The 27,932-nt window shown below is 37.0% G+C and overlaps 1 protein-coding gene across 2 annotated transcripts in view; it reads right to left on the bottom strand.

The window, feature by feature from the left end:
- Positions 1–27,932, bottom strand: part of Arhgap15 (Rho GTPase activating protein 15) — a 599,688-nt gene that overhangs the window by 517,889 nt on the left and 53,867 nt on the right. For both annotated transcript variants that reach the window (XM_006974294.3, XM_076569381.1), the window contains one exon: positions 8,490–8,558. In XM_006974294.3, coding sequence (XP_006974356.1) covers positions 8,490–8,558 — 69 coding nt within the window. The remainder of the gene's footprint in view (positions 1–8,489; positions 8,559–27,932) is intronic.

Here is a 27,932-nt window from a genome sequence, read left to right as displayed (position 1 = left end):
CTACTTCCTTACAGTCACAAATTACCTCTGGCTCTTACAGTAATTCCACCTGTTTTTTTCTGTATAGATGCCTGATTTGATTTAGAGATCACTCTATGGGAGGAAGTTCATATCTGTTACTATAATTCTGGCCAGGAACCTGTGGCTGTCTCAGTTACTTTTTTGATGCTGTAATAAAGTATCATGACCTAGGCAACTTATGCAAGGAAGATCTTGGCTTATTGTTCCAAAAGGAGAGCCAATAATGGTGAGGAGCTGTGGAAATAGTTGTCCAGAGTGGAGATCAACAGATCTTCAACCACAAACACAAAGCAGAGAGAGAGCAAACTCAAAGTAGGATGAGACTATGAACTTTCAGCATCTACCTCCAATGTTGTACCTTGTCTCCATTCAGTACCACCAACTAGGGACCAAGTGTTCAAATGTCTGACTCTATGTAGACATTTTCATTCAAACCACCAGAGGAGCTCGTATGCCCTAACGTGAGCCTATCATTATTGTTTTGCTAAATAGACAAATGCCTTATGTATACATAAATGTTTCACATCCATAGATTAATAAAGCTCTAAGTTGCCATCGAAGAAGTGTTTGTGCAGAGGAGAGCAGTCAATGCAAAGACTCACATCTGAGCAAACAGCAGAGAATATGTAAATCAGCATTATATCATGGAATGAGGATGGGCACAGGAGCTCCTCCCCCTAGCTGGGGAGCAGTTGACAGTTGATTGTTGTTAAGTTGGGGAGAGACCCTTTTCCTTAGGAGTGTAGTCCACGGTAGGGTGACCATGCTCTACTGGCCCTACACCTGTGCATATGAGGGCAGCATAACTGGATCTGGTGAGTTATAAATAAAGGAGAGAGATAACATGATATGGAAAGGACCCACGAGGGTTTCTCTGAAGGATGGTCCTTTCAGATACAAGCGCTTACCTTATGTAAACACATAATACATTGTACGTTCATACATGTAAACTCTCAAGTTGGATGCAATGATTACATAAAAAAAAAAGAGTTTAAAAAAAGCAGTTCTGTGCATCACACAATTGCAAAACCCAGAGAATAGCTATGCATTCCTAAAGGAATTCCTGAAGTATGACATGGTGGCTATAATGCCTATAATGCCTATAACCTCAGCACTTAGAGACACAGGCAGGAAGAACAACCCACAAGTTTCAAGGCAAGCCTGGTACATAGGGATAGGTAGCCCAGGTAAGCCAGGGCTGCATTGCTGTGGGAGCTTGACTCAAATAAACGACAACAAAGCAACAAAAGACAAGCAACAACCAACCAAAAAATGAAAAAATAGAAACCCAGAACTCTTGAGAAGCTGATCTAGCATCACGGTCTGGCCTGGGGTGATTCTTACTGTCACAACTTCCTGGCTCTCTTCAGTTCCTGTGTGGAGCGTGCCTTCGTTCAGTTACCCTGCCCTGTTTGTCTCACTTGAGGGTGTGGTATCATGGCTGCCTTTAGGGCGCTTGAACTGTTTTCTAAACACTGGGCTTGGTGAACCACATGTTATGTTTTGCCAAGCTATCTTCCCCACTCTTATTAAACCACTGTGTATTTCAAGGGCAATGCTGTCCTTGGGTTGCTGATTTATTTACCATTAACTCACCAAAAGGTCATTTTGAAAATGACATTATAGCATCCCATGGTTCAGCTCTCCTCTGAACTTTATTCCTGAGCCTTTCTTCCTGAAGCCAGCATGTCTCATTTATTCGCCACCAAGAAATCCAGTTTCTGTGTAGGAAACAGGCTTAGGGGGGACCACACTGTATCTGAAGAACTTCAGTCTTCAGGAGGCTCTTCTTGTAATTGAACTCTCAATAGACTCTGTCGGGAATTTCTGTTGCTCCGTCTTTGCTTCCAGTGTTACTTGTTCTGTGACCATCATTGAAGTTCACAGAGGATGATCTTCTCTTCATTCCCCATTGCTGTGTGAGCCACTTATTACTATAATTCATTTGTGTTATAACCTAATTTCACTCTGGGCAGCTGTGAAGAGAGAATTGCTCAATCCTAGTGGTCTTTGTTGATGCGTGTGCACTTTCCTCTAGAATTAAATAAATGACAAGTGGGGACATGGCTGGGAGACACGATTTAACTAGTATCCATTTTCATGGCTTCTAGAATTCTTCCTATCACCTCACGCTTCTTCACCTGAGGACTGCTCCCTCTAATCATGCCCTGTGGCTCTTTTCTTTTGATGATTATAGTCTAGCCAGTATGAGATTTTTGTTTGTTTTTTTTGAGACACAGGGTATGTAATCCTGGTTGGCTGCTAGTCTGGAACTCTCTATGTAGACCAGGCTGGCCTTGAACTTGCAGACCTCCTGTTTCTACCTCCTGAGTGTTTGTATTCAGGCATGTACCACCATGCCTGCCTCATCATAGTTTTCTTGCAGGTTTTCAAACACAGTTGAAATAAATCTGTTCTGTCTCTAAGCCATTGCATGTGCTGTTTTGTCTTCCTCCCTCCCTCCTTCCCCCTCTCTCCCTCCCTCCCCCTCTCTCCCCCTCTCTCTTTCTCTCTTTTTCCTTCCTCCCTTCCCTTTCTCTCTCTCTCTCTCTCTCTCTCTCTCTCTCTCTCTCTCTCTCTCTCTTTCTTTCTTTCTTTCTTTCTTTCTTTCTTTCTTTCTGTTCCCATTCTTTGTTTCTGCAGTTCTACTCATGGTGCAAATCTCATTTTAAGTGACATTTTCAAAGTGTGATTGATTGTATGCCTACTGATTTCAAGATAGGTCTTTCCTCTTCCACAGATATGAGTGCAGAATGATGCCTTTCTTCGATCATTGGTGCTTCTGCTTATCCGTAGTCTGAACATTTCTCCAGGAAAGGCCATGACTTGCTAATCTCTCATCAGATTCCCAGAGCCTAACACACTTCCTGAATGAGTACAGCCCAGACAAATAAATGAATCAATGAGCAGACTCCTGCTTAAGAAAATGAACGAAATATTTAATTTGAAATGGTTTCTAATAGGTGGATTCAATTATGTAATTTATTATTATTGCCTTGAATATAGAGAGGATATTCTTTGAAAAATCTAACCTCTAACTTAGCAAAATATTCTGAAAGATTGAAGAGGTGTTTTTTGTTTGTTTGTTTGTTTGTTTTGTTTTTCTGGGCTTTTGTTTTGTTTTGTTTTGTTTTCAACTTAGAGAAACCCTAGCCTGGTCAATAGAATTATTCCCACGTAGTGACTATGCTTTTTTCTTTAAAATAAGAAAGTACAATATCTTTATACTGCTTTTCATCCTCAAAGCCCCCACATGAATTAATTAATCCACAAAATGATATCGTGCTTGAAAAGGAAGAATCTGTGGCTTAGGTTTATCTGCAAAAGCCTGCTTTGCCCTGAGCCAGGACAACTTCCTGCGCTCTGCCCTCAAAATCCTCCTTGCTCAGGAGAAAGTAGATGATTCTCTAAAGCCCACCACAGGCTTTTGACTCCTGCAGGGTTATCCAGACATGCCTTACAATGTTTCAATAAAAATAAAGAAGATAAAGATTTAACATGCTACAGTCAGGGTTACCTTTCTTGAATCTTTAGGGAAAAAGGAAAAAAGTCTTGAAAATAATTGGGTCTCATGAACAGCTGTAATGTGGAATATATTAATAGGAGGTCAAGAAATGAACGCATAGGAGTGCATTAGAGGTTTATGTCATGATGTTCCATGTTTGAAGCTGCTGCTTCATTGCTGTGTTGAGCACACTTCTCTGCTGTAATCCCAGCCTTTTCCATGGAAGCCCTGTGATCTGCATCTGTGTGGCATTAATGCTACACTTCTTCCTGAACTGGGGCCACTGTGAGCATTTTTAGACTCCAATTAGCAATGTTTCAAAGGTAACAGTCAAAACAAATGTGTTGTTCTTTTAATTATTCATGTTGATCACAATCAGCTTTATCAAAGGGAACTGTAAAAAAATAATTCATGGTTCATGGTTCCCAAAAAGAAAACCCACTCAATGGAGCAACTGCAATAGCAGTTTCATTTTTATAAATAAAACATTTTACTCCAAAAAGGAGTAGACCTAATACACAATTTGAAAAGCTGGAACCAAAACTGTAGTCTCATGATTTTTAAAAATATTTAGGGGAATTTTTGAATATGACATAAAAGAAGTGATATTTACATTACAGCCATTTTTTAAAAATAAATATGCATGAGATAATCCATATGATTAAAACAATAAACATAAGTAGTAATATCAACTCAAGGAATTTAAATAATTACTCCAAATTATTTTGGTCCATTGTTTCATACATGACATCTTGTCTTGATAGATGCTGACAACAGATAGCTGTGGATGACTTGGCTGCCACCCTGAGGTATGGAGGCAGGAGGCAGGGAGAGATAAAAGCAGAGGCAGGGTGTGGGAAAAGAATCTGTGGGTGAATGAAGGGACTGTAAGTTCAAGTTAGTCAGATTTAAAGAAAACTCTGTGGGTCCTGTAAAAGAATGTCTTCATGGATGGTCATGGAGAGTTGAAAATGTACATATTTGCCTTTTGAAAAAGCCAGGGGTTCTTTCATCATTGCCCTTCCTACCAGCCAAGCCACCAGATGAAGACTACTTGACTGATGGCATTTCTGCCTTTAAATAAAAGTAAGAAACTCCATTCAGTAGAAGCCAGAAAGTAAAAGGTGAATGTCCCCTGAGATCAGAAGACTGAGCAAGTGAAGTGTATACTCAGAGAGAAAACTGGGGGAGGGGGCCCATCAGTACCAGGAAGCAATTTAATTGATAATTTAAAAAGTTTGTGGAAGTAGTGGCTATGTGTAGTTGTGTGTATATTGAGATTATGGGGTAGGGGGATTATAGATTTTGAGTGATTACAAACTAAAATTTTGCTTTTAAGAGTATTTATTTTGCACCCAGTGGTGGTGGCACATGCCTTTAATCCCAGCACTCAGGAGGCAGAGGCAGGAGGACCTCTGTGAGTTCGAGGTTAGCCTGGGGTACAGAGTGAGTTCCTGGAAAGGCTCCAAAGCTACACAGAGAAATCCTGTCTCAAAAAAAAAAGTATTGGTTTTACTTAGATTTACTATTTCTCTTCAATGTCACCTTCAAATGTAACTTATTTTCTTTCTTTTTAAATTGAAACTGCAGAGATCACACAGTTTACCACATTAGTTAATAAAAATATAACTTTAATATAAGGAAGGTAAACCATAAAAACTATTTCTGAATATTCTAATTGTTTATCTAAACTTGGATTATGCTTGATATGTAGAGGCATGACTGTGAAGTTGAAAACTGGGTAATAGTTATTGATTAAATTTGAAAATAATCGTAATTTGAATTTTTAAGTTTCATAATTCACAGATATATTGTATGTAAAAATTTGGGACATTTCAGTGGGAGAATTAGGACACTCAAATGTAATTTCATAGACATTTGTGTATTTATATGTGTATATATGTACACATATATGTATTATATATACACACATATATGTATACATAAATAATTATTTGTATATATTTATTTTCTTATTCATCATGTGGCTACCATGTGACAAATTCTATACTAGGTCCTAATATTGAAATAGTAAATCATGCGTAATCCTCTCTTCATATAAGTTAGAAATCAGTAAGGGAGGTGGAAAAGGAAGCAGGCAATTTTAGTGTTATACATCTGGGACAGAGACAAGTCCCAGTTGCTCTTGGAAAGCAGATTATACAAGGGCAAACTGCTTCAAATCTGAGAAATCATAGAAATAGTTTCCATAGAAAACATAAAGCTCAGAACTGAAAATTTTGAAAACAAAATACGTAAATACATCAAATTACAATATTGAAAAGATTGAGCTCCATTTGAATAATGAGCATACATTTATTACTATTTTCAACCATCGCTTTCATCATCCCTTAATATCTTGTTATATCATGTGTTTCCAGAACAAACAATAATGCCAAAAGTAATGTAAGTGGGAGCATGACATAAAAAAGGGAACACAAGTCATGGCCTCTCACTTCCAGGCATTTACAGTCCAACTACAGCACAAGTCTATTAGCCATGAAATAAGAGTGGACAGTGTAACAGTATTTGAACATGTGATAGCATGAAAGCACCATGATTACCACAGAAAAGTCAAGCTCCTTCAGGCTAAAAGCCATGTCTCAGTCATACTTCTATTGCTGGCTTGAGGGTCTGTATTTCGGAGTGGATTATATATAGCATAAATCAGGGGCCATAGGAGAATTCTATAAACTTGATACCATAGGTAAAAGGAAGCCAGTTTGTTTGGACAAAGAAAACACAATATTGAAGGTACTGCCTTAAGGGAAGTTGTTCTGGTGTCATTGCCCATGATCTGTGTGAAAGACATAAAGGAATATTAGAGGTGGGAACCAAAGCATTTGAAAGTCAAGATGATGGAATGAGTGCTTACAAAGAGGACTGAGTAGTCACATGCCAGCTGAGGAGAGGCTGCTTCAGAAGATTGCTGGCTAGGTTGGAACTGAAGAGATGTCTCAGTTGGTCATATTGCATACCTATATATGTGCATATACACTCACACATGTGTATACAGTAACATGTGTGTATAGTAACATGCACATGTGCATGCACACTTGTGTGCACGCTTGTACACACAGTTGTATATCAATGATGGTAGGTAAAATAAACAGCAGAAGGAAAGTCATTTGAAACCTAGCAATATTTGTTACTACTGGAGCTGGTGTGATGTTGAGGGAAGGAGTTTGGGGAGATACTTATGACTGGTGATGTTAGTATATTTTACTTCCTGCTTTTAGTAAGAAGGAAGTCTCAGAACAAATGACTAATTAATACTTCAAGACTTAAGAAAATGGTGAAATATAGATCTGCTTATAAGCAAAGCCTTTAGCTTTTCATTATGCCATATACTCAAATGATACTTTCCAAACTCTTCTATACTCTTGCAATTATAAGAATCATAGAAACAGAATAGTGGACATAGGAAGTAATTTCTCTACCTTAGCAGAATAACATTTCAATGAGTGACAAATAAATAAAATGTATGTGAGGTCCAAAGAGAATATTGAATAAGGGTGAAAATGAAGAACCTAAAATAGATTAAATAAGATATATTTTAAAATTTACATTTATTCTTTCTCTCTCTCTCATGTGTGTGCCTGAGTGCATGCAAACGTGTGTGCACACGCGTGCGTGTGTATGTAGGCATACATATGCCATGGTGCATGGGTAAAATCCAGAAGACAGATTGCTGAAGTCAGTTCTCTTATTAACATATGCATCCAAGACATTAAACTGAGATTGAACTTGTTGTCAGCAACTGCCTTTATTCAATGAGCTATCTTACCACCCCAAGACTTATTTTTAAGATATAATAATAATAACAACAATAATAATAATAGGTCAATGAAGTAGTGACACTTAAATATACTGGTCACAAATAAATTATAGTTTACAAGAAAGATGAATGAACAAGTTAAATAACACTTCAGAGGAAGGACCAGTTTGGTGGGAACAAAATAAGGCAGAAGAAGGAGGTGATATTGATGAAGTAGCTGGACATTTAAGACTTGGGAACTGCTGGTTGCCTTCTAACTTCTGCCCTTGGGAGAATAAAAGCCACTGCAAGTTTTGAGTCAAGGAGTGATACTGTAGGCTGATTGACACAAAGTTGACATTTTAACCTCCATCATGACTGCATGAGGAGATGGGAAGTGATTAGCTCATGAGTGTGCATCCTTTATGAATGGGATTTTATGAAAAGAAAGGCTTTACAGTCTTATTCAATTGGCTATTCTGAAAAGACTTGGCACACAGGAAATGAAGGAGGAAAGAGGAAAGGGTCCTGTTCCAGGCCATTAAATTCCTGGAATGTAGCCCAGGCAGTCCTCGAACTTGTGATCCTCCTGCCTCTGCCTCCTTCAGCAAATCCTACTGGCATGCACCACCACAACCGGGTGCCTTTAATTCCAGCACTCGGAAGGCAGAGGCAGGCAGATGTCTGTGAGTTCGAGGCCAGCCTGGGCTACAGAGTGAGTTCTGGGAAAGGAGCAAAGCTACGCAGAGAAACCCTGTCTCGAAAAACAAAACAAAACAAAACAAAAATTCCTGAAATGTATCAATTGGTATTTGTGTAAACAAAAATATAACTGGGTGGGGGAGGAAAACATATATTGGAATTTCTTGTCCTAAACACATGTTTTATAGTATTTGATGCAAAAGAGTCATACTTGCTATTTCTTACAGAAGTGAATCCCACCAATCACCTTGTCAGTGAGCTTGACACTCCCTCTGTCAAACTTCCTCATATGATCCTGTTCTCAGTGACAGGTTGATTGTAACCTTTGAGTGTCACTGAGCTAGGCAATAATAAACATACCCCAATTCTGGTAAAACACATCTGAATTCTGGACTCACACAATGTATGATGATTATGTGTGTAGTTTCAAGACACTGAGGTTATGGCACCTTTTTGCAATAGTAGATCAAAGAGTAGAATACTAGAGTAAAATTAGTCACTTACTGGATGTTCTACCGGTGGAATGACATCTTTCAAGACATGCTGTGAATGATTCCTTCTGTGCCGGGAAATCTGCAAACACATTGACATTTGATGCTATTACATTGTTTTTCTTTACAAAGTTGAAAATCATTTTAATGAGCACAATTTAGTGGATATGCAAATGAAAGTGAACATATTAAAATTTAATTAAATAAGGATAATAACATAGATATAAAATGAGCAATGCATTAGATGTTAATTGATTTGAATAAAGTTTGTGTTTCAAGATGGCTGGCTGAAAAAAATAATTATGTGCCTTTCTAAGCCTTGAATTTCATCTTATCAAGTAGTGAGATCAGTATTCCAATTTTGGACCTTACCAGACCTTTACACCTGCTTTAACTGAATTATATAACGCAAGTGCCACTACAAGGCATTACAGGTTAGAACACAAAAAGTATATGCATATTCCTCTTGGAACTCTTAGCTTGGACTATATTCCCAATGCTATGTGGAAGCTCAAATCATTGAATATAGTGTGTGCACAAGGAGAGAATTTACCATTTATGGTTGTTAGAGTAATGAGGCCCTAGTAACTAGCTTCAACCACCAATCACATAAATATAAAACTTCCTGAGGATTGGTTCACCCAAACATAGAGTAACCTCAACCTTCAGACTTCCAAGATGTTCTGGAGCACCCTGAAGGAGAGACAAGCTGAGCTTGGGCTTTATTCAGAAAAAACATTTTGCTTTTGTTGCCAGACTCTAAGCATAATAAGATAAATAGTTTACATCTTTGTGTTTTACCATCTTAAGTTGCAGTAACTGGGAAAAATATTTCATGTTGAAATATGATGTGATGTTTGTGATGCCAGCTCATGATTCTCAAAATATGTGTTGTGTTATTTTCACATCTTCCTTCATTGTTCAGATGCCATTAAATACACAAAAGTCACACAGAACATTTTCTTTGAACAAAGAAGAATGAGAGTTATTGTTCTTTCTCCAGAAGAAGCCTAATGGACAAATTCCATCATTAAAGAAGAAGAGAGGAGGAAGTTATGATTTAATTTGATTGATAGCTTAAAGGATTTCATTAATAAGATTTCTTCATATTTTATATGAAAGAGAGAGTGGGAAGGAAGAAAGGAAAGAAGTGGATGAAAGAAATGAGGCAGGTCTTAGCACCATAAGTAGAGATGAAAAAGGTTTTATGTCTTTGGCTCTAGTTACTGGTGTTTTTAACAAACTGAAGAAATTAGATCAATGTCTGTGAAGATTTTGAGGTAATTGTATTACCATAGAAACCAGAAGCTGGGCCTAAAATCCTGTAACTCTATACAATTCTGGAAGCCCATATTTGTTCCACAAAAACTGTTAAGAAGAGAGCCAAATTTGAGATCATTTTTTCCACTGTCCTGTTGGAGTCCAGATGGAAGGATGGACATAAGGCACAGGGAAGCACACGTAGAAAGCAGACACAAACTCTAGAATAATGGGCATGAGGTGTCCTCCCAGGCAGAGGAGTCAGGAATGGTCTCCACCACAGCCAGGGTCTCACAGGGTCTGCCCTGCAGGACACAGTCATTATTTTGGTGTACTGACAAGGATGTTTACCATTTTTTTCTCCTCATTTACCTCATTTTGACCCCGCCATTATCTGTTAAATATGGTAGATAAAGTAAAGCATACAACTTGAATTTTAAGTCCTAAATCATTTAGCTCTCCAGAGATACTGTGACTTCATGAAAAAGAACTCTTTATTACCAAAGATTCTGTAAATAAGAGCCTAATATAGCCGGATGCTGTGCTAATTTATCTTCGTTTTCAATGTGATTGGATCTGAAATCAACTAAGAAACACGTATCTGGCCTAGTAATTAAGAGCATTTCCAGGAAGGATTAACTGTGAATCAGGGGAGTCTCTCTACAAAACGGGCAGGACCTTTGGCAAGCAGCCTGGAAGCCAAGAGGTCCAGGGGAAAAGCATTGCTGTTGCCTACATGCTTTGGCTTTTTGCAGTTAACGTGTGTATATTTTAATGTTGCTGCCACTGTGGTTGTCATCAGAATCCAGCTTCTTTGGCCTTCCAATGTGAACTAAAGACCAGCAGCTCTCCAGGAATGCTCCAGGCCATCAGCACTAGACTGGAACTGCTGGGGCATCTGAGTTTTCAGCCTCTCAGGTGTACAGACAGCCACTGCTGGAATACCTCGTCCCTATCATGTAAGCCAATCTCATGTGTATTTGTTAGAATTGTCTTGAGGAATGGGACTGATTTGGAGATGTCTTCTTTGGGGAGGAGGAAAGACAGTTTTCCAAGTGTTGGAGAGTAGATACAAAGTAAGAGAGAGGTAAGGGGAGATGCCTTCTTGTACCTGCACTTACCTATCTTACAGTTAGGGCTTGCCATTTGACTAGTTTAGGCTAACAGAATGTGAATAGAAACAAAGATGTATTAATGACAAAAGCTCTCTTTTCCAAATTCTCTCTTTCTTTTGACACTGGCTAACAGTCAACATCAAACTAATCTATATGGAAGGAAGATTGGAGACCCTGAGTCACCATGTGGAGGAAACTAACCTAGGCTCAGAAAGTTTATATTTATTAATTATTTTACTTTAAACTTTTGGGGAGGAAGAGTTTTGTATTTATAGAAAATTTCAGAGTTTCCTGCAAAAAACAGCCTTCTCTTGCACAAGTGAGAAATAAATTCCTATTTCTTGGAGTCATCATGCAGTTTAGAGAATTTGAAAGCTGGTATTACCTCAAAAGGATAATCATGGTAGATACTCAATTGATGTGAAGATGGAAGATCTTATGCACAAGGATGCTGAGAGCAAAAGTAGTCAATGAGAGGAATCCTAGAAACTCCAGCTTCACAGTGGCTATCTCCACTACTCAGCAGTGAGAAATGATCTTCCATCACTTAATACTTTAAATAAATAAATAGAAAATCATCTCATGATGGCATGTGTTTGGAAGTACCTCTCCTAAGTACTTACTATACTATACTTGTACCCATGCAACATACATGTTTTATATGTAAGTGTGGAAGATTGTGAATGACAGAAACTTTCAGATTTTATCTCCTTAAAACCCAACTATATTTTTAGCTTGGGTGCAAAAGTCAATTACCTGGAAAGTAAAATGCTTCAAGTGTTAAAGATAGTTATGCCTAGAAAACCCTAAAGTTTCTGTATGGGACCTGGCCAGCCCTATCATTCCATGTCCTCTTTTGTTCCAATGTTAGTAGACTTGGTGTTAGTAGCACACCAGCACCTAAGTATCCCTGTATCTCACCTTGTAAATGTGTGCCTTAAGTCAGGCTTTCAAATTCTGCTTTGTTCTTATTGTTAACAAAGCAATACACTTGTTAGAGTTGTGGCAGTTTAACTTTCATTATTTTAAAGTCTTACGGTTTCACAGAAAGATTATCATATCAAAGCCATTTACTAGTATAGTCACATATTTTACTTTAAAACAAAACTGTTATAATTATATTAAATGAGCAATATAGGGGAAAATATGGGGAAGCTCATATAGTAAGCCAATGATTAAAATCTGAAATCAATGTTAATGAGAAAAATTGAGAGAAATGACCATTTTGAACATATACTTGCTTTTCTCTTGAAATGGACCATTGGGTCCATGATCTACCTAAACCAAATTTAAATTCAAAATGATGAAAGGACAATACCTTGTGCTAACTTTTATAGAGTACTGACTTGCCAGGTACTATTGAAGGCTTTTTTTATACATTAGAATGTTTAATCTCACAGAAACTTTAAGAAGTCAATAATATTACCTTGTTTTATAAATACAGACACTGTTTAAGTAACTTTGTGAATCTATACCTAACAAAAGCATAGATAATATTTTAAGTTGGATCAGTATTTATATATTTATTATGCAGCTATCATCCTTTGCATATATGTGTATCACACACACACACACACATATATATATACACATATGTATATACATAAAATCATATGTGAATCTCATCAGTAAGTAATGTCATGGGGAGCTGAAACTTTGAGTCATTTCAGTATGCAGAAGAGAATGTTTCTAAGGTAGATTGCTTGAGAGAAAGTCAAGCATGTAAATTTGCACACATTTAACAGGGAGGCTAGAAATGGGTTTCAAACATTTTACAAATCATCTTAATCCTTGTTTGGGGGAGGTAATGCTCCTGATCATTCCTAACTCAATTAGCTGCTGATCAGTCATGTTCAACTGAGTTATGAGAGTGTTGAAATAGAGAACTTTCATCATCCATTCTCAGCTGAAACAGTCTTTCTAGTAATGCCAAGAAATATACCATTCCAATCAGATTCAGTTGACCGACAGTTATGGTTTTGAAAATTCTGATTTCATAATGGCTTAATTGCTACACATAGATATCAGAAAAAGTTAGGATTCATCAAACAGTCTTTCCATGATATACTTAATTGAAATAATAAATATGAAGAAAACTTGGGATCAGCCAAAATTCTCATGAAATAAGTTTGGAGGGGAAAAATACCTCCTAAACTATATTATAAATAATTGAAAATTTCATAGTACCTTTATAGATATTAATGAGCAGCTAATTATTGTCTAATTTGGTAAGTTGTCTTGGGATACTCCTTATACTTGATGGTTTAAGACAGTAGATACCTATGATCAAATAGTGTAGTTAGAACAATGATCATGTCTGGTACACTCAATTCAGTAATGTCTAAGCAGATCACTAAAATACACTTGTTTATGTTATAAAATATTTCTGCTATGAGTACATCAAGAGAGTGCTTCATTTAGATAGCCCTAGTTATTACCAAGAATTTAAGGACTGACACCCTACTCGGTTTCAAATACCTATGCTTTGTCTGAAGTTGTATATGCTATGTTTCATGACCTGGTAAAGTCTGTTAGTTCTTTTTAACTTCTGATTATTTTCTAAGTAGTTGATGAATTTGAGAAGTTGAATAACAATGAGAAGTTACTGTAGTTTAGTACAGCTTTATTTCAGCAAGTTATTTTTCATGTAGTTGCAGAAGCTTTACCTGTGTGGAAGGCACTATTTTCATGTATGCTTCTCTTTGGTTCTATGTGGTTTTAAGCCTAAAGGAAACATGTATGTTTGCTTAGCACATAGTTGAAGGCACACAGTCACCTTTCTTTTGTTGGTTTTTATATTTCTGAGTTATGAAATGTTTTTAATACCATTTTACAATTCTACTTTGAAATAATCATAAATTTTTACTTGAATTGATTTCTAAAATTCTGAGCAAATAAAAGCTTTGACAATTCAGTTTCTCTGGCCTGTTTATTAAGAGTGTCATTTAAAAGTTGCAATTGAAGTGACATGGTTATGTCTTAAGCTGTTTTTATCTCTTTATCCTGCCTCCTAAATAATGAAGTTGTGATAATTAGTATTTAAGTTGGTGATAACCTTTCATTTAATGAAGAAAAAAATGTTATGTCACATTTCATCTTTTTTTTTTTTTGGCCTGAGCAAACTACTTATCAATGATGGTACCTTCCTAGTGAATGATCATGCTCTATAATTGGAAATGATTTGTAGTAGGTTCCATCGAAAAGCAATTGAAATATAAATGTCTTCTGACTTGGATTCCCTTAGAATCGATATGAGATTAATCTATATGACTGAACAACTTTTGACCAAAGGTTCACTTTTCCCTCACTATCGGCACACAGCCCTTTCTCCTTCCTGCAGCTTTGGAATGTGGAAAGATGAAGTACCCAGAATGCATAAACGTGCTTCCTTCAAACCCCTCACTTCTCTTATTAGAACATGCACCATAATTTTTCAGATCTTTAGCTTCAAAATGGAATTTAAAAGTCACTTTTTCAAATATTCTTCATTTTCCTTCCATTTCTTTTTCATTTTTTATCTATATAAAGTGCATGAAACTGATGAGTGGGATTAGTCTGTGATATATTACATACTGTAAAAATAACAGACTTTGGGCACATTATTTCCCCTGTGTGGGAGGGTCTACCATAAAAGTTATACATAAACATGAAACATTCCACACAGCTCTGATTTTAAATAGATTACCATTTTTGATGAAAGTTTATATCTTGTGGCTTAGACTTGAAATAAAATCACTTGAAAAGCATTAGTCCGTTCCAAGGTTTTCACAGACATGTGCGTTTTCTGAGGCATACCTCCCATTAGCAACCTCCCTGGATACGTGGATGAAAAGCAGAAATAAATCTGTGGTTAAGTTTAGTCTTTATCTTCACAGTTTCTCAAAGTTTTTTTTGGTGTATCCCAAGTCTTATATTCAAATTTTCATTTGTTTTGCCAAATTCTATTTCTTAAACCTATCAGAATCAGAATTTAAAGGAAAGTTAGTTGAATTCTTTGGGGAATGTGGAGACATGGCTAATATTTCTAGTACTTGTAACGATCTAGTTATTTACACATCATAAATACAGCCCAAATGATGACTGCTCTCACAGCACGTATGCGTGGTAGCTAGCTTTGCAGAAAGAAGATTGGGATGGTGGCCCTGTTCATCCTGTGCACATATCCTTTTGTTACTCTGTGGACACAGAAAGTTACCCCGTTCTCAGTTTTCTGCTGTGATGTAAATATGTTTTTCAGTAGACTTAATGGTAGGCACTCACCTAAAGTGGTGACAAACCAAATTATTTTACTTTGTACCTTATTCGTGTATGATAGATACACGCTAATGCTTAGCATGTTCATTTCCATTTCCCTTCTGACCTCTGTACAATTTAAATATCATAGTGTGTATCCATAACCAAATCTATTCCCCACACATGACGTTTGGCTGCTCCTTAATCCTCTTTTATTGTATAATATAAGTCAGAAATAGGACACTGATTATTATGTTTTTTATCCCCTGAGAAAAATTAAAGGGAACAATTAGAAAGGATTCCTGAGACATGTTAAGGCTAAACTTAACCATAATTTCCTGACTCCCATATAGCCAAGAAAGGCGCTTTCTAAATGCTTAATACCTTTTTTTTCTTTATTTAATCTCAATCACATGTTTTACTTCAAGAAGAAAACCAGACTACCTACTGATCTTATTTAAATACAAATTAATTGTGTACAGTATTGCCCATTGGCTTGCTTCAGATCGATATTATTTCTTTTGGTCTCTCTTCCTGTCTTCATAGACTGAAATCATCATCAGAACCAAGGATGCTGATGTCTGAAGGTTACGCTTCTCTGTATCTCTTTAATGTGAAATATGTCCGTGCCTTGTGTTCATTCTTAGTATTTTATCTCTGTGGGAACATCTATGTTTTAATAAGAATTTTGTTTTATGTATGCTTTAAATAGTGTTTACTTAAATATTTAAAAATTTTCATTGATACACAACCGTAACACATTGTTTATGGGGCAAAAGTGCAAAATTTCAGTTCAGATATATAATGAGTATCAATCAGATGAGGGTAGTTGATGTATCCATTATTTTAAATATTTCTCACATCTTTGGGCAGCATTCAAACTTCCCTCACTTGATGTTTTGAAATATGCATCTAAGTATTGTCAATTTCAAGTACATTAATATGCTACAGAATATCAGGCGTAACTTCTATCCAAATGCACCTCTATTATCCCTAACCATTCTCTCCCTTTATTTCTGTTCATGCTAACTATTCTCTTCATAAGACTGAATTTTTAGACTCTGCATATGTAGTGTTCAGCCTTCTTTCTCTATAATGAGATGCCTATAATAATTAACTTAAAGTTTGTTATGGGTAATGGCTTTGGAAGTTTCAATCCATGGTCAGTTGATGACAATGCTTTAGGCCTGTGATGAGACAGCACATCCTGTGGGAAGCTCATGGCAAAGCAGAACTACTCAGTTCTTTGGGAGGGAGCAAAAGATAAAAATGGGACAGACCAGGACCCCAGTGGCATAAGGATATCCCATAATGCTCTCTTCCTCAAAGTCTACAACACCTCCTAATAGCACCACCCTTGGGCGCAAGTTGGTGATGCATTTTATTCGGCTTATGACACTATTAATAGCAGTACAGGATTTATTGAAGTCACAAGTGTGATCACTTCCAAGAGCAAATAAAATAGCTCACTCATCCTCTTCACTTAATAATAGAGATATTTACTCTGATAGAGACAAAAGGAAATAGTTCAAAGAGTAGTTTATCAAACTATATATGCATATTCTAGAACATTTGAACAAAACTTACATTTCCCCCACAAGTATACACTAGGCATCTTTTAAATAAAAAGATTGAAGCCAACATAAAAATAATGCTAAGAAAACTATTTCCTAAACACTCCATAAACTGTAAAAAACAAAAAAATAAAAATTATTGAGAACTAGGATATTTATGAGACTCTAGTCATGTTTACCCAAATGAAACACATCATTGTTAAATTCCTGTTTTGCTATTTTGTACAGACACATTCTACATCTGATTTCATGATGATTCAAACTGCATGAAATTCTTAACAAATTAAATCAGGCTCAGTTTCAAATTTTAAAAAATTCTTCCACTTTCCAGAAGGGCCTAGGTTAAAAAACCTAGGTTAAAAAACCTGTAAGTTTATTTTGACCACTAACAAAGAAGCTCTTCTGGTTTTGAAAAACTATAGTGCATTATATATGCCATTTCATTTATAGTGTGTAAAATTGAATGAAGATTCCTACCTGCCCTCTGCTTTCTATAGTCTACTGACATTTTTTAAATAAATCTTTTTCTTAATTTAAAGGAGAACATGTACTTAGTAAAAGTGGCCTGTCTGTGTTGAGAGTCATTTCTACAAACATTGTAGGAGGCAAAGATTTGAATAGCTACAACACTCTTTCAAGAATTAAGACTTTCTGCCAAGTGTGCAAAATAAGCACATTGAATGAATGCCTTCAGCAACTTTAGTCTGTACCTAATAATTACACCTTGCCAGACTGCTTTCTTCACTGATTCCACGAGGTTCCTAGAGACCCCCGAACTCACCTTCTGCTGCTGAAAAAGAAGATTTAGTTTTGAAGGTTAATCCGACTCAGCAGGATTGAAGGATGGCGCTTTTCCTTGCTTGTAAGTATGTTGGCTCAGGCCAGACAGCTGTTAGGACATTCTCCTCTGGGAATCGTGCCCTCAACACCCTCCATTGATGCACATACATGGTCTACTGGCTGCCGACTTCCATGCCCATCTGCTCAGATGGCCTGGTGCCCACTCACAAGTTGGCTGGATCCTTGCCCTTAGTGTGTAGGTGCCAGGCAATGATGGGTTTAGATGGGCAGCCTGCATAATACTCCAAGTGACATTTTTTTCCCTTTCTCTCTGTGCAATATCTATCCTCTGTGCCTTCCATGAAAGAGAAACTTGTGTTTCTCCACCCCTGATCACACTGACGGACACGTGCTGCCTTGTACATGTAGATGAACATGTGTATTCAATCTGCCACCCACAGTAAAGATGAAAGGGGAGATTTCTCCAAGACCCAAGTGACATGTTCCAACAATGAAATGGGTTAGATTGTGAAAATCCTGAGCACCTGGAGTCTGTCAGAAGACATTTAGCATGGGTAGAAGTACAACAGGCTGGTACATAGCAGGACACCAGGGCACGGCTGAAGCTGCAGCAATGCTGTCCATTGCAGTTCCAGCACACGCCATTCGGCTTGCATTGAAAATCAAGCAGGAAGAACAAGCTTAATAGGAACACAAATCTTACATTCAATGAGGCCAAAGGGTGGATGCTGTGATATTTAGACCTCCAAAATGACCCTGACCAGAGGTCCTAATGGAAAGAAAAGGAAACGAAAATAGCATCATCCCTTCCAAGCTACAGCAAAACCCATGAAGAGGAATAGATTGGCACAGGAGGTTGTGACTTTAATGATCCAAAGCATATGAATGCTTGTTAGCAGACAGCAGACAGACATAAGTAAGAACAACAGTAATGACAGCATCTGCAGCCTGGCCTATGGCACAAAAACCAATCAGGCAGCAGTGGAGAGAAGAGCCCGAAGGTATGTTAAAGCTGTGCTTTCCTTGTGTGTTTATTTAAGGGTGATTGAATTCAGGGTGTTGTCAGTCTGCCTTGGAGAATGGTTATCCAATGTGTAGGCATGATCTTTCTCTCTGAATATGCTCTGTTGAGTCAGTTAGTTATGTGTGACTACTTGATCTGTCCTAGCCTTTATAGACTGCCAAAATTGTCCAGTCCAAGTTCCAAAGGAACGAGGCCTAAAAACTTTTGGCTCCAAAATCAAATTAGGCTTCTCTACTTCCTTAGCCAGAAATGCATAAATACCCGATGGCCAAAACCAAAGAATTTGACATTGTGGAATGGATAGAGCTGTCATATACCACTAAAGTGTGGAAATATCTACTGTTTGAAGTCAAGACTAGTTCAACATCTTCAGTAATCAGAACAGACTTCTCAGGACACCTTTCTGGGGTAGTCTGGCATTGGGCTAGGAATGTTTCTGGCAAGCTGCCGATTTCAGATATCAAAAATGTAAGAACATACGGTTTTTAAAAGAAAATCTGCCATTTTTTCTGTCCAAAAATTTCATAAAAGCAGCACATTTGCATATTAGAAGTGGGTCCCTTTTTCCATGTTCAGGTTATTATCAGTTGCTTAGATGCATTCTCAAGAGAATAAGTAGAAGACAAAGTAAGTCAGTATGATTCAAAGGAAACTACTATGTGATTAATTATTTGATTAGCTTGAATTTAGAGTTATCTCAGGAAATTCTGGAGAAAAGTAGAAGAAATTTAGTGTAAAGACACCCAGTGCTCCTTTATCCAATTACTGGGCTGTGAGTTAAACATCAGAGTTCCCTAGTAGTCCAATCAAGAGAGTCCTGAGCACAGAGACCAGTTTTACATATCTTGGAGTCACAATACTTCACATGCAATTGCACAGTGCTATGAGATAGATCTTTCCAAACTTTGCTTTGTATCCCTTTATATATTTGAACTATTGTGTCATTGAGCCCACCATGAGCACTAGCTTTGGCCCAAGATACCTCACTGGAAATATGTTCCTAATTCCTTTCAAAATATGAGCCAACTGAATTTTTGGTCTCTTCTAGATAAACTTCTATAATTTCTTCTAGAATTTTTGGCATCCATTTAGACTGAAAAAAAAAGATGTCAAATTTGCAAAACTAATCATTCACCGATCATAACTGAAATATAGTTCCTGGGTTTGTATGCTTGGTAGTTGTCTAAAACTTAGGTTCTTCTCTAGAAAGGAAAGCTGAGTAGATAGACATCCATCACTGTAGAGAAGTAAAGATGCAGAACTGCATGCAAGGTAAAACACATCTGCTCTAAAATGCATTAAACCCATCTACCGTCACACAGATGATCATTTTGGGCCATTGCATGTTTTCTTACCATATACTCTGCACAGATTACATAACTTTTGGCAACTTTATCTCTTCAGTTATAAATTTTGTTGAAGTACAATATTTGTTTGCTCCACAGAATGGCATTAGAAATAAAGAAATAAACACCCTAAAACTCTGAGCACATGGGCAACACTCATTATAACATATCATCATGTCCTAACATGGTAATTAACATCAGTCAGATGTACTTGATAAAATTCAAGTTTCTAAAAAAAGTTTTAAAATATATACCCATTTCCTTTGAAGACAGTGTGAGGTAGTTTATTAATTAGAAAGAAACTTTTGAACACATACACAAAAATAATATTATGCCAGACATGAATACTGAGAGCTAGGAAACTTGGTGTCACCTTTGAATTCTACCTACCTGACCTTGTTTTTCTTTAATTTTTCTCCCTCCCTCCCTCCCTCCCTCCCTCCCTCCCTCCCTCCCTCCCTCCCTCCTCCCTCCCTCCACTTCATCTTTTCTTTCTCTTTTGAGATACGACCTCACTATATAGCTCTAACTGGCCAGGAATTCACGTTGAGGCCTCAGACTCAGAGAAATTCACTAGTTTCTGCCTCCTGAAAGCAGATATTAAAGAGGAGAGCCACCACACCCTGCCTGATCTTGGTTTCAATTACCTCCCTTCCACATACAAAATACATTATCCACTCTCATGATTTCCAAGTTTTATCCTACAATGGGTAGCACTGGCTCAAAGTCTATAGTTTCATAAACAAATCTTACTAGATCTAATTAAACATCTTATTAGCTAACTCATCTGTGGTGGTTTGAATAAGAATGGCCCTCATAGGCTCATGCTACCTACCATGATGGTCATGGATTCATGCTGTGAAACTGTAAGCAAACTCTTAATTAAATTCTTTCTTTTATAAGTTGCCTCAGTCATGGTATCACTTCATAGCAATAGAACAGTAACCAGGACATCACCTAATTGCATTTTTTTTAAAGAAGTTGAACTTAAGTAAGATCATTTAAGGGGAAGAAACCAAATGTAAGTAATTTGTTGTAGAGCCAGCATCGTTTAACAAGTAAGTGCTGTGTATTTATAATTACATTATTATTGTTGTTATTGTTATTGTTGTTGTTGTGTATTGTATATGCTTGTGTGCATGTGCTCACTCGGGAGGGTGCAAGTGGAAACAGAGGTTAATATTGGTATATATTCTTCAATATCTTCTCTGCTGGATTTTTTGAGACAGTGTCTCTTACCACACCTGGAACTTGCTCTTTTGGCTAGACCAGTTTGCAAGCAAACCCTTGGGATCTGCTTGGCAGTATCAGTCACACTAGGCTTACAGGTACATGCTACCAAGTCTAACTTTTTGTGTGGACTCTGGGGATCGGAACTCGGGTCCTTATGCTGTGCAGTGAGCATTTTTACACACCAAGCCATCTCTCCAGATGATAAATCCAAGGCGTGTGTGTGTGTGTGTGTGTGTGTGTGTGTGTGTGTGTGTGTGTGTGTGTGTGGTTGGGGGTGGTGGGAGTGGCATGGAGTTTATAAAGGTCATTGGCATTTGGTTATCAGATTCATTTTATTAAAAAATATATATTCTGCCCCTAATGATGTTTAGCGCTGAATTCACTCTACCTTTCAAAGTAGTTATTGAACCAATATTTGCTGACTGACCTACAAGTTCACTTTTTGCAGGTAGATAATTTGTAACTAATTATTTTGCAACTAATAAAGCACCTCTTATCTATAGTCATTGTATTTCATATATAGTGTCTTAGACTATCATGGAAGATGAACTAGCAGTAGTAATGCTTTGGAAACCTGGAAGACACATAGACTAAGTGTAGGTATGCTCTCTTTAAATCTACTCAGCAGAGCACAGTGAGATTTACCAGTGAATCCTCATACTGGGATATGATTGACAATTTGTTTTATCTCATCTAGTTCTTATACGAGAAAACAATTACAGTGTCAAAATTAATTTATAGTTAAAACTTAGAGGTGGATAACACATCTCCCACTCATTAAAATCCTATTGAAGCCATGGTAGAAAGGGGGAAAAATCTTTATCAATACAAAATCCTAGAAAATGAAAATGTGAGCAAATGTGAACATGAATCAAAAAATTTAGAAGCTAAAAATGTATTATCTTTCCCATCTTGGTGTGTGCCTACCTATTATCTAAGTATTTGGAAACTGGAGGCAGGAGAATCTTGAGTTTGAGGAGTACCTTGACTATATAGTAAGACCATATCCTAAAGACAAATAAAGATGATAGAAAGGGTCCATGAGAGAGGTTAGGAAAAGAGGCCTCAAGGAGGGAGGACATAATAGTAGAATGTGTGTGATATAAATGTAGAGTTGAAGAATACTGAGGGTGGAAAGGTTTAAATTGGTATAGGGGTGGAAGGACATAGAGAGTAGATAATGGGAGAAGGATTATTCAAAACCTTATAAAATACCCTATAGAAACTTACTGTCTTATTTTTATTTTCTTTTGCTGTGATAAAATAAAATACCTGACAAAAACAATTTAAAGGGTCAGTGGTTTATTTCAGTAAACCTTTCTAAATTGTAGAGTGTCATTTGGGGGGCTATCACAGCAGCAGAGCCTGGAAAAGCTAGTCCTATCCTAATCAGGAAGATGCTCTCTATCTTCTCCATTTATGCAGTCCAGGGTCCTAATCTGAAAATGGTATCACCCACAGTGATTCTATATCCTACTACAATGTAATAAAGATAATTCCCCACAGGCATGCTCACAGGCACATCTTTCTGGTAACTGTATACGTTGTTAAGTTGACAATTGATACTAACCAACACAACTACTATTTTCTGTATCTATTAAAATGCAACTAAAAGTATTTATCCAGTGGCATGTGTGGAGAGTGATCCTCTCAAAGCCAAAGGTTATTAAGTGAAAATACAACTACCAGGTGTAAGGTAACTCACACCTGAGTTTTTGGTAAAAGAGACAGACTTTCCCATCCCTCAAATAATACAGTATATTGATTGCCTACCAGGATGAGAATGTAAGACAACTGATGAAGAAAACACAAGTTGAGTTGCAGGACATGGAGAACATCCCCCTTTGCTGACTTACTTACACAGTGCCAGAATTTACTATACAAGCTTCTGGAGGAGTAAATTCATCATCAGGCATATCCAGCAGTGGATATTATAAACTACAATATCATTCTGCAGGGGAAGAGGAGGTTCACATTGGTTCAATAGTGGCATAATTATTATAGGGTAAACAACAGCTTTCAGGTTGGATTTTCAGCCCATTCAAGAGGAGTTAGCTCATGCTTGGTAATGTAAACTTGGCCAAGAGCCTATAGTTGGGTATTTCATAGAGCTTAGAAGGGAAACTGATATTTTTGTATCAAAATAGACATCCTATCAAACTCCTTTCTATATTCATATGCTTTTAGTCATAGGTTAGTGTTATTCTCGGCCTCATGAGAGAAGCTTCTTTTTTTGTGGGTGGGCAGCAGCTATTACAGAAATTCATAACTGTTCAGAGTGCTGGAAATAAGGACTATGGAGTATGTGGCCCTTAATGGGGCATCTATTTCAATCTTTCCAAGACTCAGGAGGTAGAAAAATGTAACAGCCAGAGGAAAGGTATGCATACTGTAAAACAGTGTCTTCTGAACATTTGACATGTTGAGTAGTAACACTCATGAACTTATGGTAGCTGTGGTTATCTACACAAGACCTCCATGAGATTGGGCCTGTTATCAGTGCAAAATGCATAGGGAGTTGTTTGTGAATCTTCAACCCTCACTGAGTGATTATAGGAAATGAATGGTTGCTGAAGAAGGGAATGTCATACCAATTGATTAGTTGTCCATGTTCCCTACTCATTCTCATGTAACAAAACCATAATGAAATTTAGTGGGTCACACAGATACACACACACACACACACAAACACACACACACAAACACACACACACACAGAGAAAGAGAGAGAGAGAGAATGAACACACACAACATAAAAAGGAAGCTTTGGGGAAGAAGAAAGCTTTCAGTCAGAGAGGGAGGGTGACAAAAGGCAGTAGTGGATGAATATTACTATAAATTCATGTTTGAAGTTCCTAAAGAACAACAAAGAAAGACACTGGCTATAAATAAATAAATAAATAAATAAATAAATAAATAAATAAATAAATAAATAAACAAACACAACAAAATTTTGATATCTTTCTAAAACAACAAGAAATGAAAATATTAGCAAAAGTAAACATGACAGATATTTTTGGAAGAAAAAAACACATGGAAGCATTATAATGACTAAAGGAGATACAACCTGCATTTGAACTTGTAGAGAAAGGAATATTAATAACATAAAGGAAAACTCTAAAAACAAAACAGAATAGCGCTAACAAATCCAGTTGCTCATTTTACTGACAAAACCTTCAAGAAGCTCATCACTTTGTAGTACCTGGTACCCAGATGATGAGGTCATGACTGCCAATAACAGCCATCATTCAGAAAGAATAGACTTGCAGACACACTAACCCACTGTACAAAGGCATGTAAACTACAACATTATATCAGAAACAGCTAGAATCTAGGGTCTAGACTCAAAACCACTGGCTACTACAGAGGGAAGAGGTAAGTATGTAGCTATAAACTAGGGGACTAACACCTTCTTACTAATCAAGACCTCCAGCATCTATTTTCAATCACACTCCAGAAACTCCAAAGCAAAGATGTATTTCATCATCTAGAAGACCAGAGGGATAGCACTGTGGATAGTTCTAAGTTCTTGTAGATACTGAGTTTAGATAACCTCAAGTGGAAAAAGGGTTTCATCATGTAACTGCTCTACAGAAAAGCCTATTAAGCAAAAAGAATAAGGTCCCTGTTCTAAAGACATGGAGATTTCCAGCGACATTTTAATGGCTCTTTTAAAAATGTAAATTAATAGTCATTGGTTATGAGAAACTACTTAATTATTAAGTAGTAATTAGTCATTAAGCATCAGGTATAGGCAATACATTGTTCTCAGTGATAAAATAACCCCTGCTTTTCATGAAAAGTTTTGAAATTCAGTAGAGAGTATCAAATAAGTCGACATAAGGTGTGTGTGGGGTGACTTGGTAGAAGACTGCTTGTAAGCAGAAATAGTTAAAAGAAAGAAAAGAAACTTAAAAAGCTGAAAATCAAACTTTTCAGAATATTTTCAAAAGACAAGAAAAATAGGATTCATGAGAGTACAAAATAATAATAAAAATAGTGGTTTAATAATAACAGCAGAAGCTAAAATATAAATATTTCAAATCAATAGAATTTCTAGAGGAAAGCAGTGCCATGAAACCCATGCCATTGTTTAAGTAAGTATTCGTCATTCTGGACAGTCAGTGGAAGGACTGGGAAGTATTCTCCTGGCTGTTATTACTGTGTGGGATGCTGTCATTTCTCTTACTATAGAATCCATGAGAGGATTTTCATGTTTATGATTCTCACAGACATCTAGGAAGAAAAAGAGAAATCTCTTTCACCCATCACCTTCTACAAACTTTCTTATTTTTCAAAGCAAGGGAAGCTGCCAAAATAATATTAATTAAAAAAGAAGAAAGAAGAAAATCAACCCTCACTAATGCTCCCCTTAGATGAATAAAGATGAGTGAATTCTGAGGCATTGTATCCTCTGTTGTGTCTTCACCACAATGCTGGAGTTAGTCATTAGTGTTCCCTGCGTGGGCTATCATTAAATGATCAAAGTGTTTGTTTGGGGAGAAATCTGTCACATAGCATAATGATTCCCAAATTGTGATGCTGGGCGTTTAAAGCAGACTCCTCTGTGTTCATTTAGTGGGTATTTTAAGGCAAATTTGGATGATAAGATATAGGACCAAGTGGGAATATTTTGAAAATCAAATAACATAGAACGGCACCAATATTGATTTGTGGACTCACATTCAAAGGCAGTAACAAAACACTCCCAGCATCAGTACGGGAGGTGCTCATGAGGTTCTACCCTTAGCCTGAAGCTATTGGCAACTGATATCTTCTAGGGGAGGGAAAGTCAGTTTTCTTCAAGGATATATTTATCATGCTCTGGTAAATGTGCTACTCCCATGCACATACAGGCATTACTAAGTGGTCTCAGTGAGTTTTTCATAAAGTAAGAAAGAATACGTGAGGTTGGGAGTGAAAAGTGTGCAGTTCATAGGACAGACACTGAAGGGATGAATGGGGTGGGGGAGTAAATTTGATCAAATACATTACATGCCTGTATGAAATTCTTAAACAAACAAAACACATGCCATCCTGGCAAACCAAGTGAACAAAAAAATAAATAAACAAAAATCAGTGCCAATTCAAAAATAAGGCATGAGAAGCTTTTAGGTATAGAACAAGTCTAGGTCCCAATAGCTTAGGTCATATGTTACAAAAGAAATTCTTATTATATGAACAAATTTCATAATTTACTCTTAAAACAAAAACTCCACATCTAAATCTTAAAACAACAACAGTAGAAGCACAGTAATCTTTTAAAATAAAAAGTTTCACATCACAGATGTTATAAGTTTTGGTTCATGTAAGAAGAAAAATGAGAGTTTTAATCATAAAGGAAATATTATTTCATATCTATTTTGTACTCTCAGATTCTCAGATTTCTCTGCCCCCTTAGGATGACCATGATTTTCCTTGTTCGGTTACTGTGAAGAAGGCACAGCCACCTCATCCACAATGAAAAAGAAAAACCTGAGAAAATTTTGAACTGTTAGAAGTTCACCAAAAACTTTGTAGCAATATTCTTGTAGCATATGGAAAGCCCTTATGAAGCATTCCTTATGAGAGCTTAGTTTTTTTGTGTGTTTTTTTTTTTTTTTTTGTTTGTTTGTTTGTTTGCCTTGGGAAACAGGGCACTTTGCAGGCAGCTATGGAGAAGCTAATCTGGAGTCTTGGGCAGCAACAAAAAGGAACAAGGTGGGGGCCTGACAGGATCTACTGTGGCTAAGGAATCCGAGGAATTTTAGGAAAATTAAAAAGGAAGCCAACTTTGTAGCATTCATGTAACCTTTGTAGAGGACACTTTCTGTTTTAACTCTATGAAATTTCAGTTTAAGGAAAATGGCTTTCATGTGATTTTTTTTTTTTTTTTAGGTCTCTCCAATGGAACTGACACAGAATAAATAGATTTCCTACAATGCGATTAATAATGGGGGTGGGATGCAGGGCGAAGGAGGTAGGAATCATCCTGATCACAACAAAACATGAGTACTCCTGGGGGACGATCTCCACTTCTTTTGGCCCTCCAGAGGAATCTGAAAGGAAGGACTCCTCAAAGCATGGCTACTCATTCACATTGCTGTAACTAACAGGTCTGGGTGGAAGCCACTGGACCCTTGTAGGACCATAGATGTGGCTGATTTCATGCAGAAAACTCTCAAGTGACTCTGACATGTTCTATCCCCATCTTAGACTTAAAAACCAGAAAAGAATCAAGGATTTGAAGCAACAAAATTCAGAGGAAATGTTCAAAGTACATGAATGTCAAGTTATATGTGAATGATTAAAAATGATAGAACAATGAAAATATTGATAAGACAGATTAAAGGAGAAGAAATATATTTTTATTTAAGTTATGAGCTATATTTACCTCATCCTAGCAAACAAAAAGGCTGGCAGAGTATTTGGTGAATTATAATTGTGGGATAAATGCAAAAAATTAATAAGAAAGTACTAATAAAAACATTTCATTTTAGCCGGGCGGTGGTGGCGCACGCCTTTAATCCCAGCACTCGGGAGGCAGAGCCAGGTGGATCTTTGTGAGTTCGAGGCCAGCCTGGACTACCAAGGGAGTCCCAGGAAAGGCGCAAAGCTACACAGAGAAACCCTGTCTCGAAAAACCAAAAAAAAAAAAAAAAAAAAAAAACATTTCATTTTAAAAATGGTTTCATAGATAATATTCATTCCACAGAAGCAACAACAATGCACACATAAAGGAAATCATTAGGTCTTTTTGGAAGATAAGAGAACTGAGCTACAGTTTAAAGATAATATTGTTAAATAATTTTTATGGGCAAAACTATCCACTAAGCATCATGTACACCAGGCAATATTTCAATTATAGCTTACATTTCTTTTGTAGCTATA

The sequence above is a fragment of the Peromyscus maniculatus genome, chromosome 4 (genome assembly GCF_049852395.1).
Source record: "Peromyscus maniculatus bairdii isolate BWxNUB_F1_BW_parent chromosome 4, HU_Pman_BW_mat_3.1, whole genome shotgun sequence".
Lineage (NCBI taxonomy): Eukaryota > Metazoa > Chordata > Mammalia > Rodentia > Cricetidae > Peromyscus > Peromyscus maniculatus.
The sequence above is the reverse complement of the archived record's forward strand: the minus strand, read 5'-3'. Positions and strand labels throughout refer to the sequence as shown.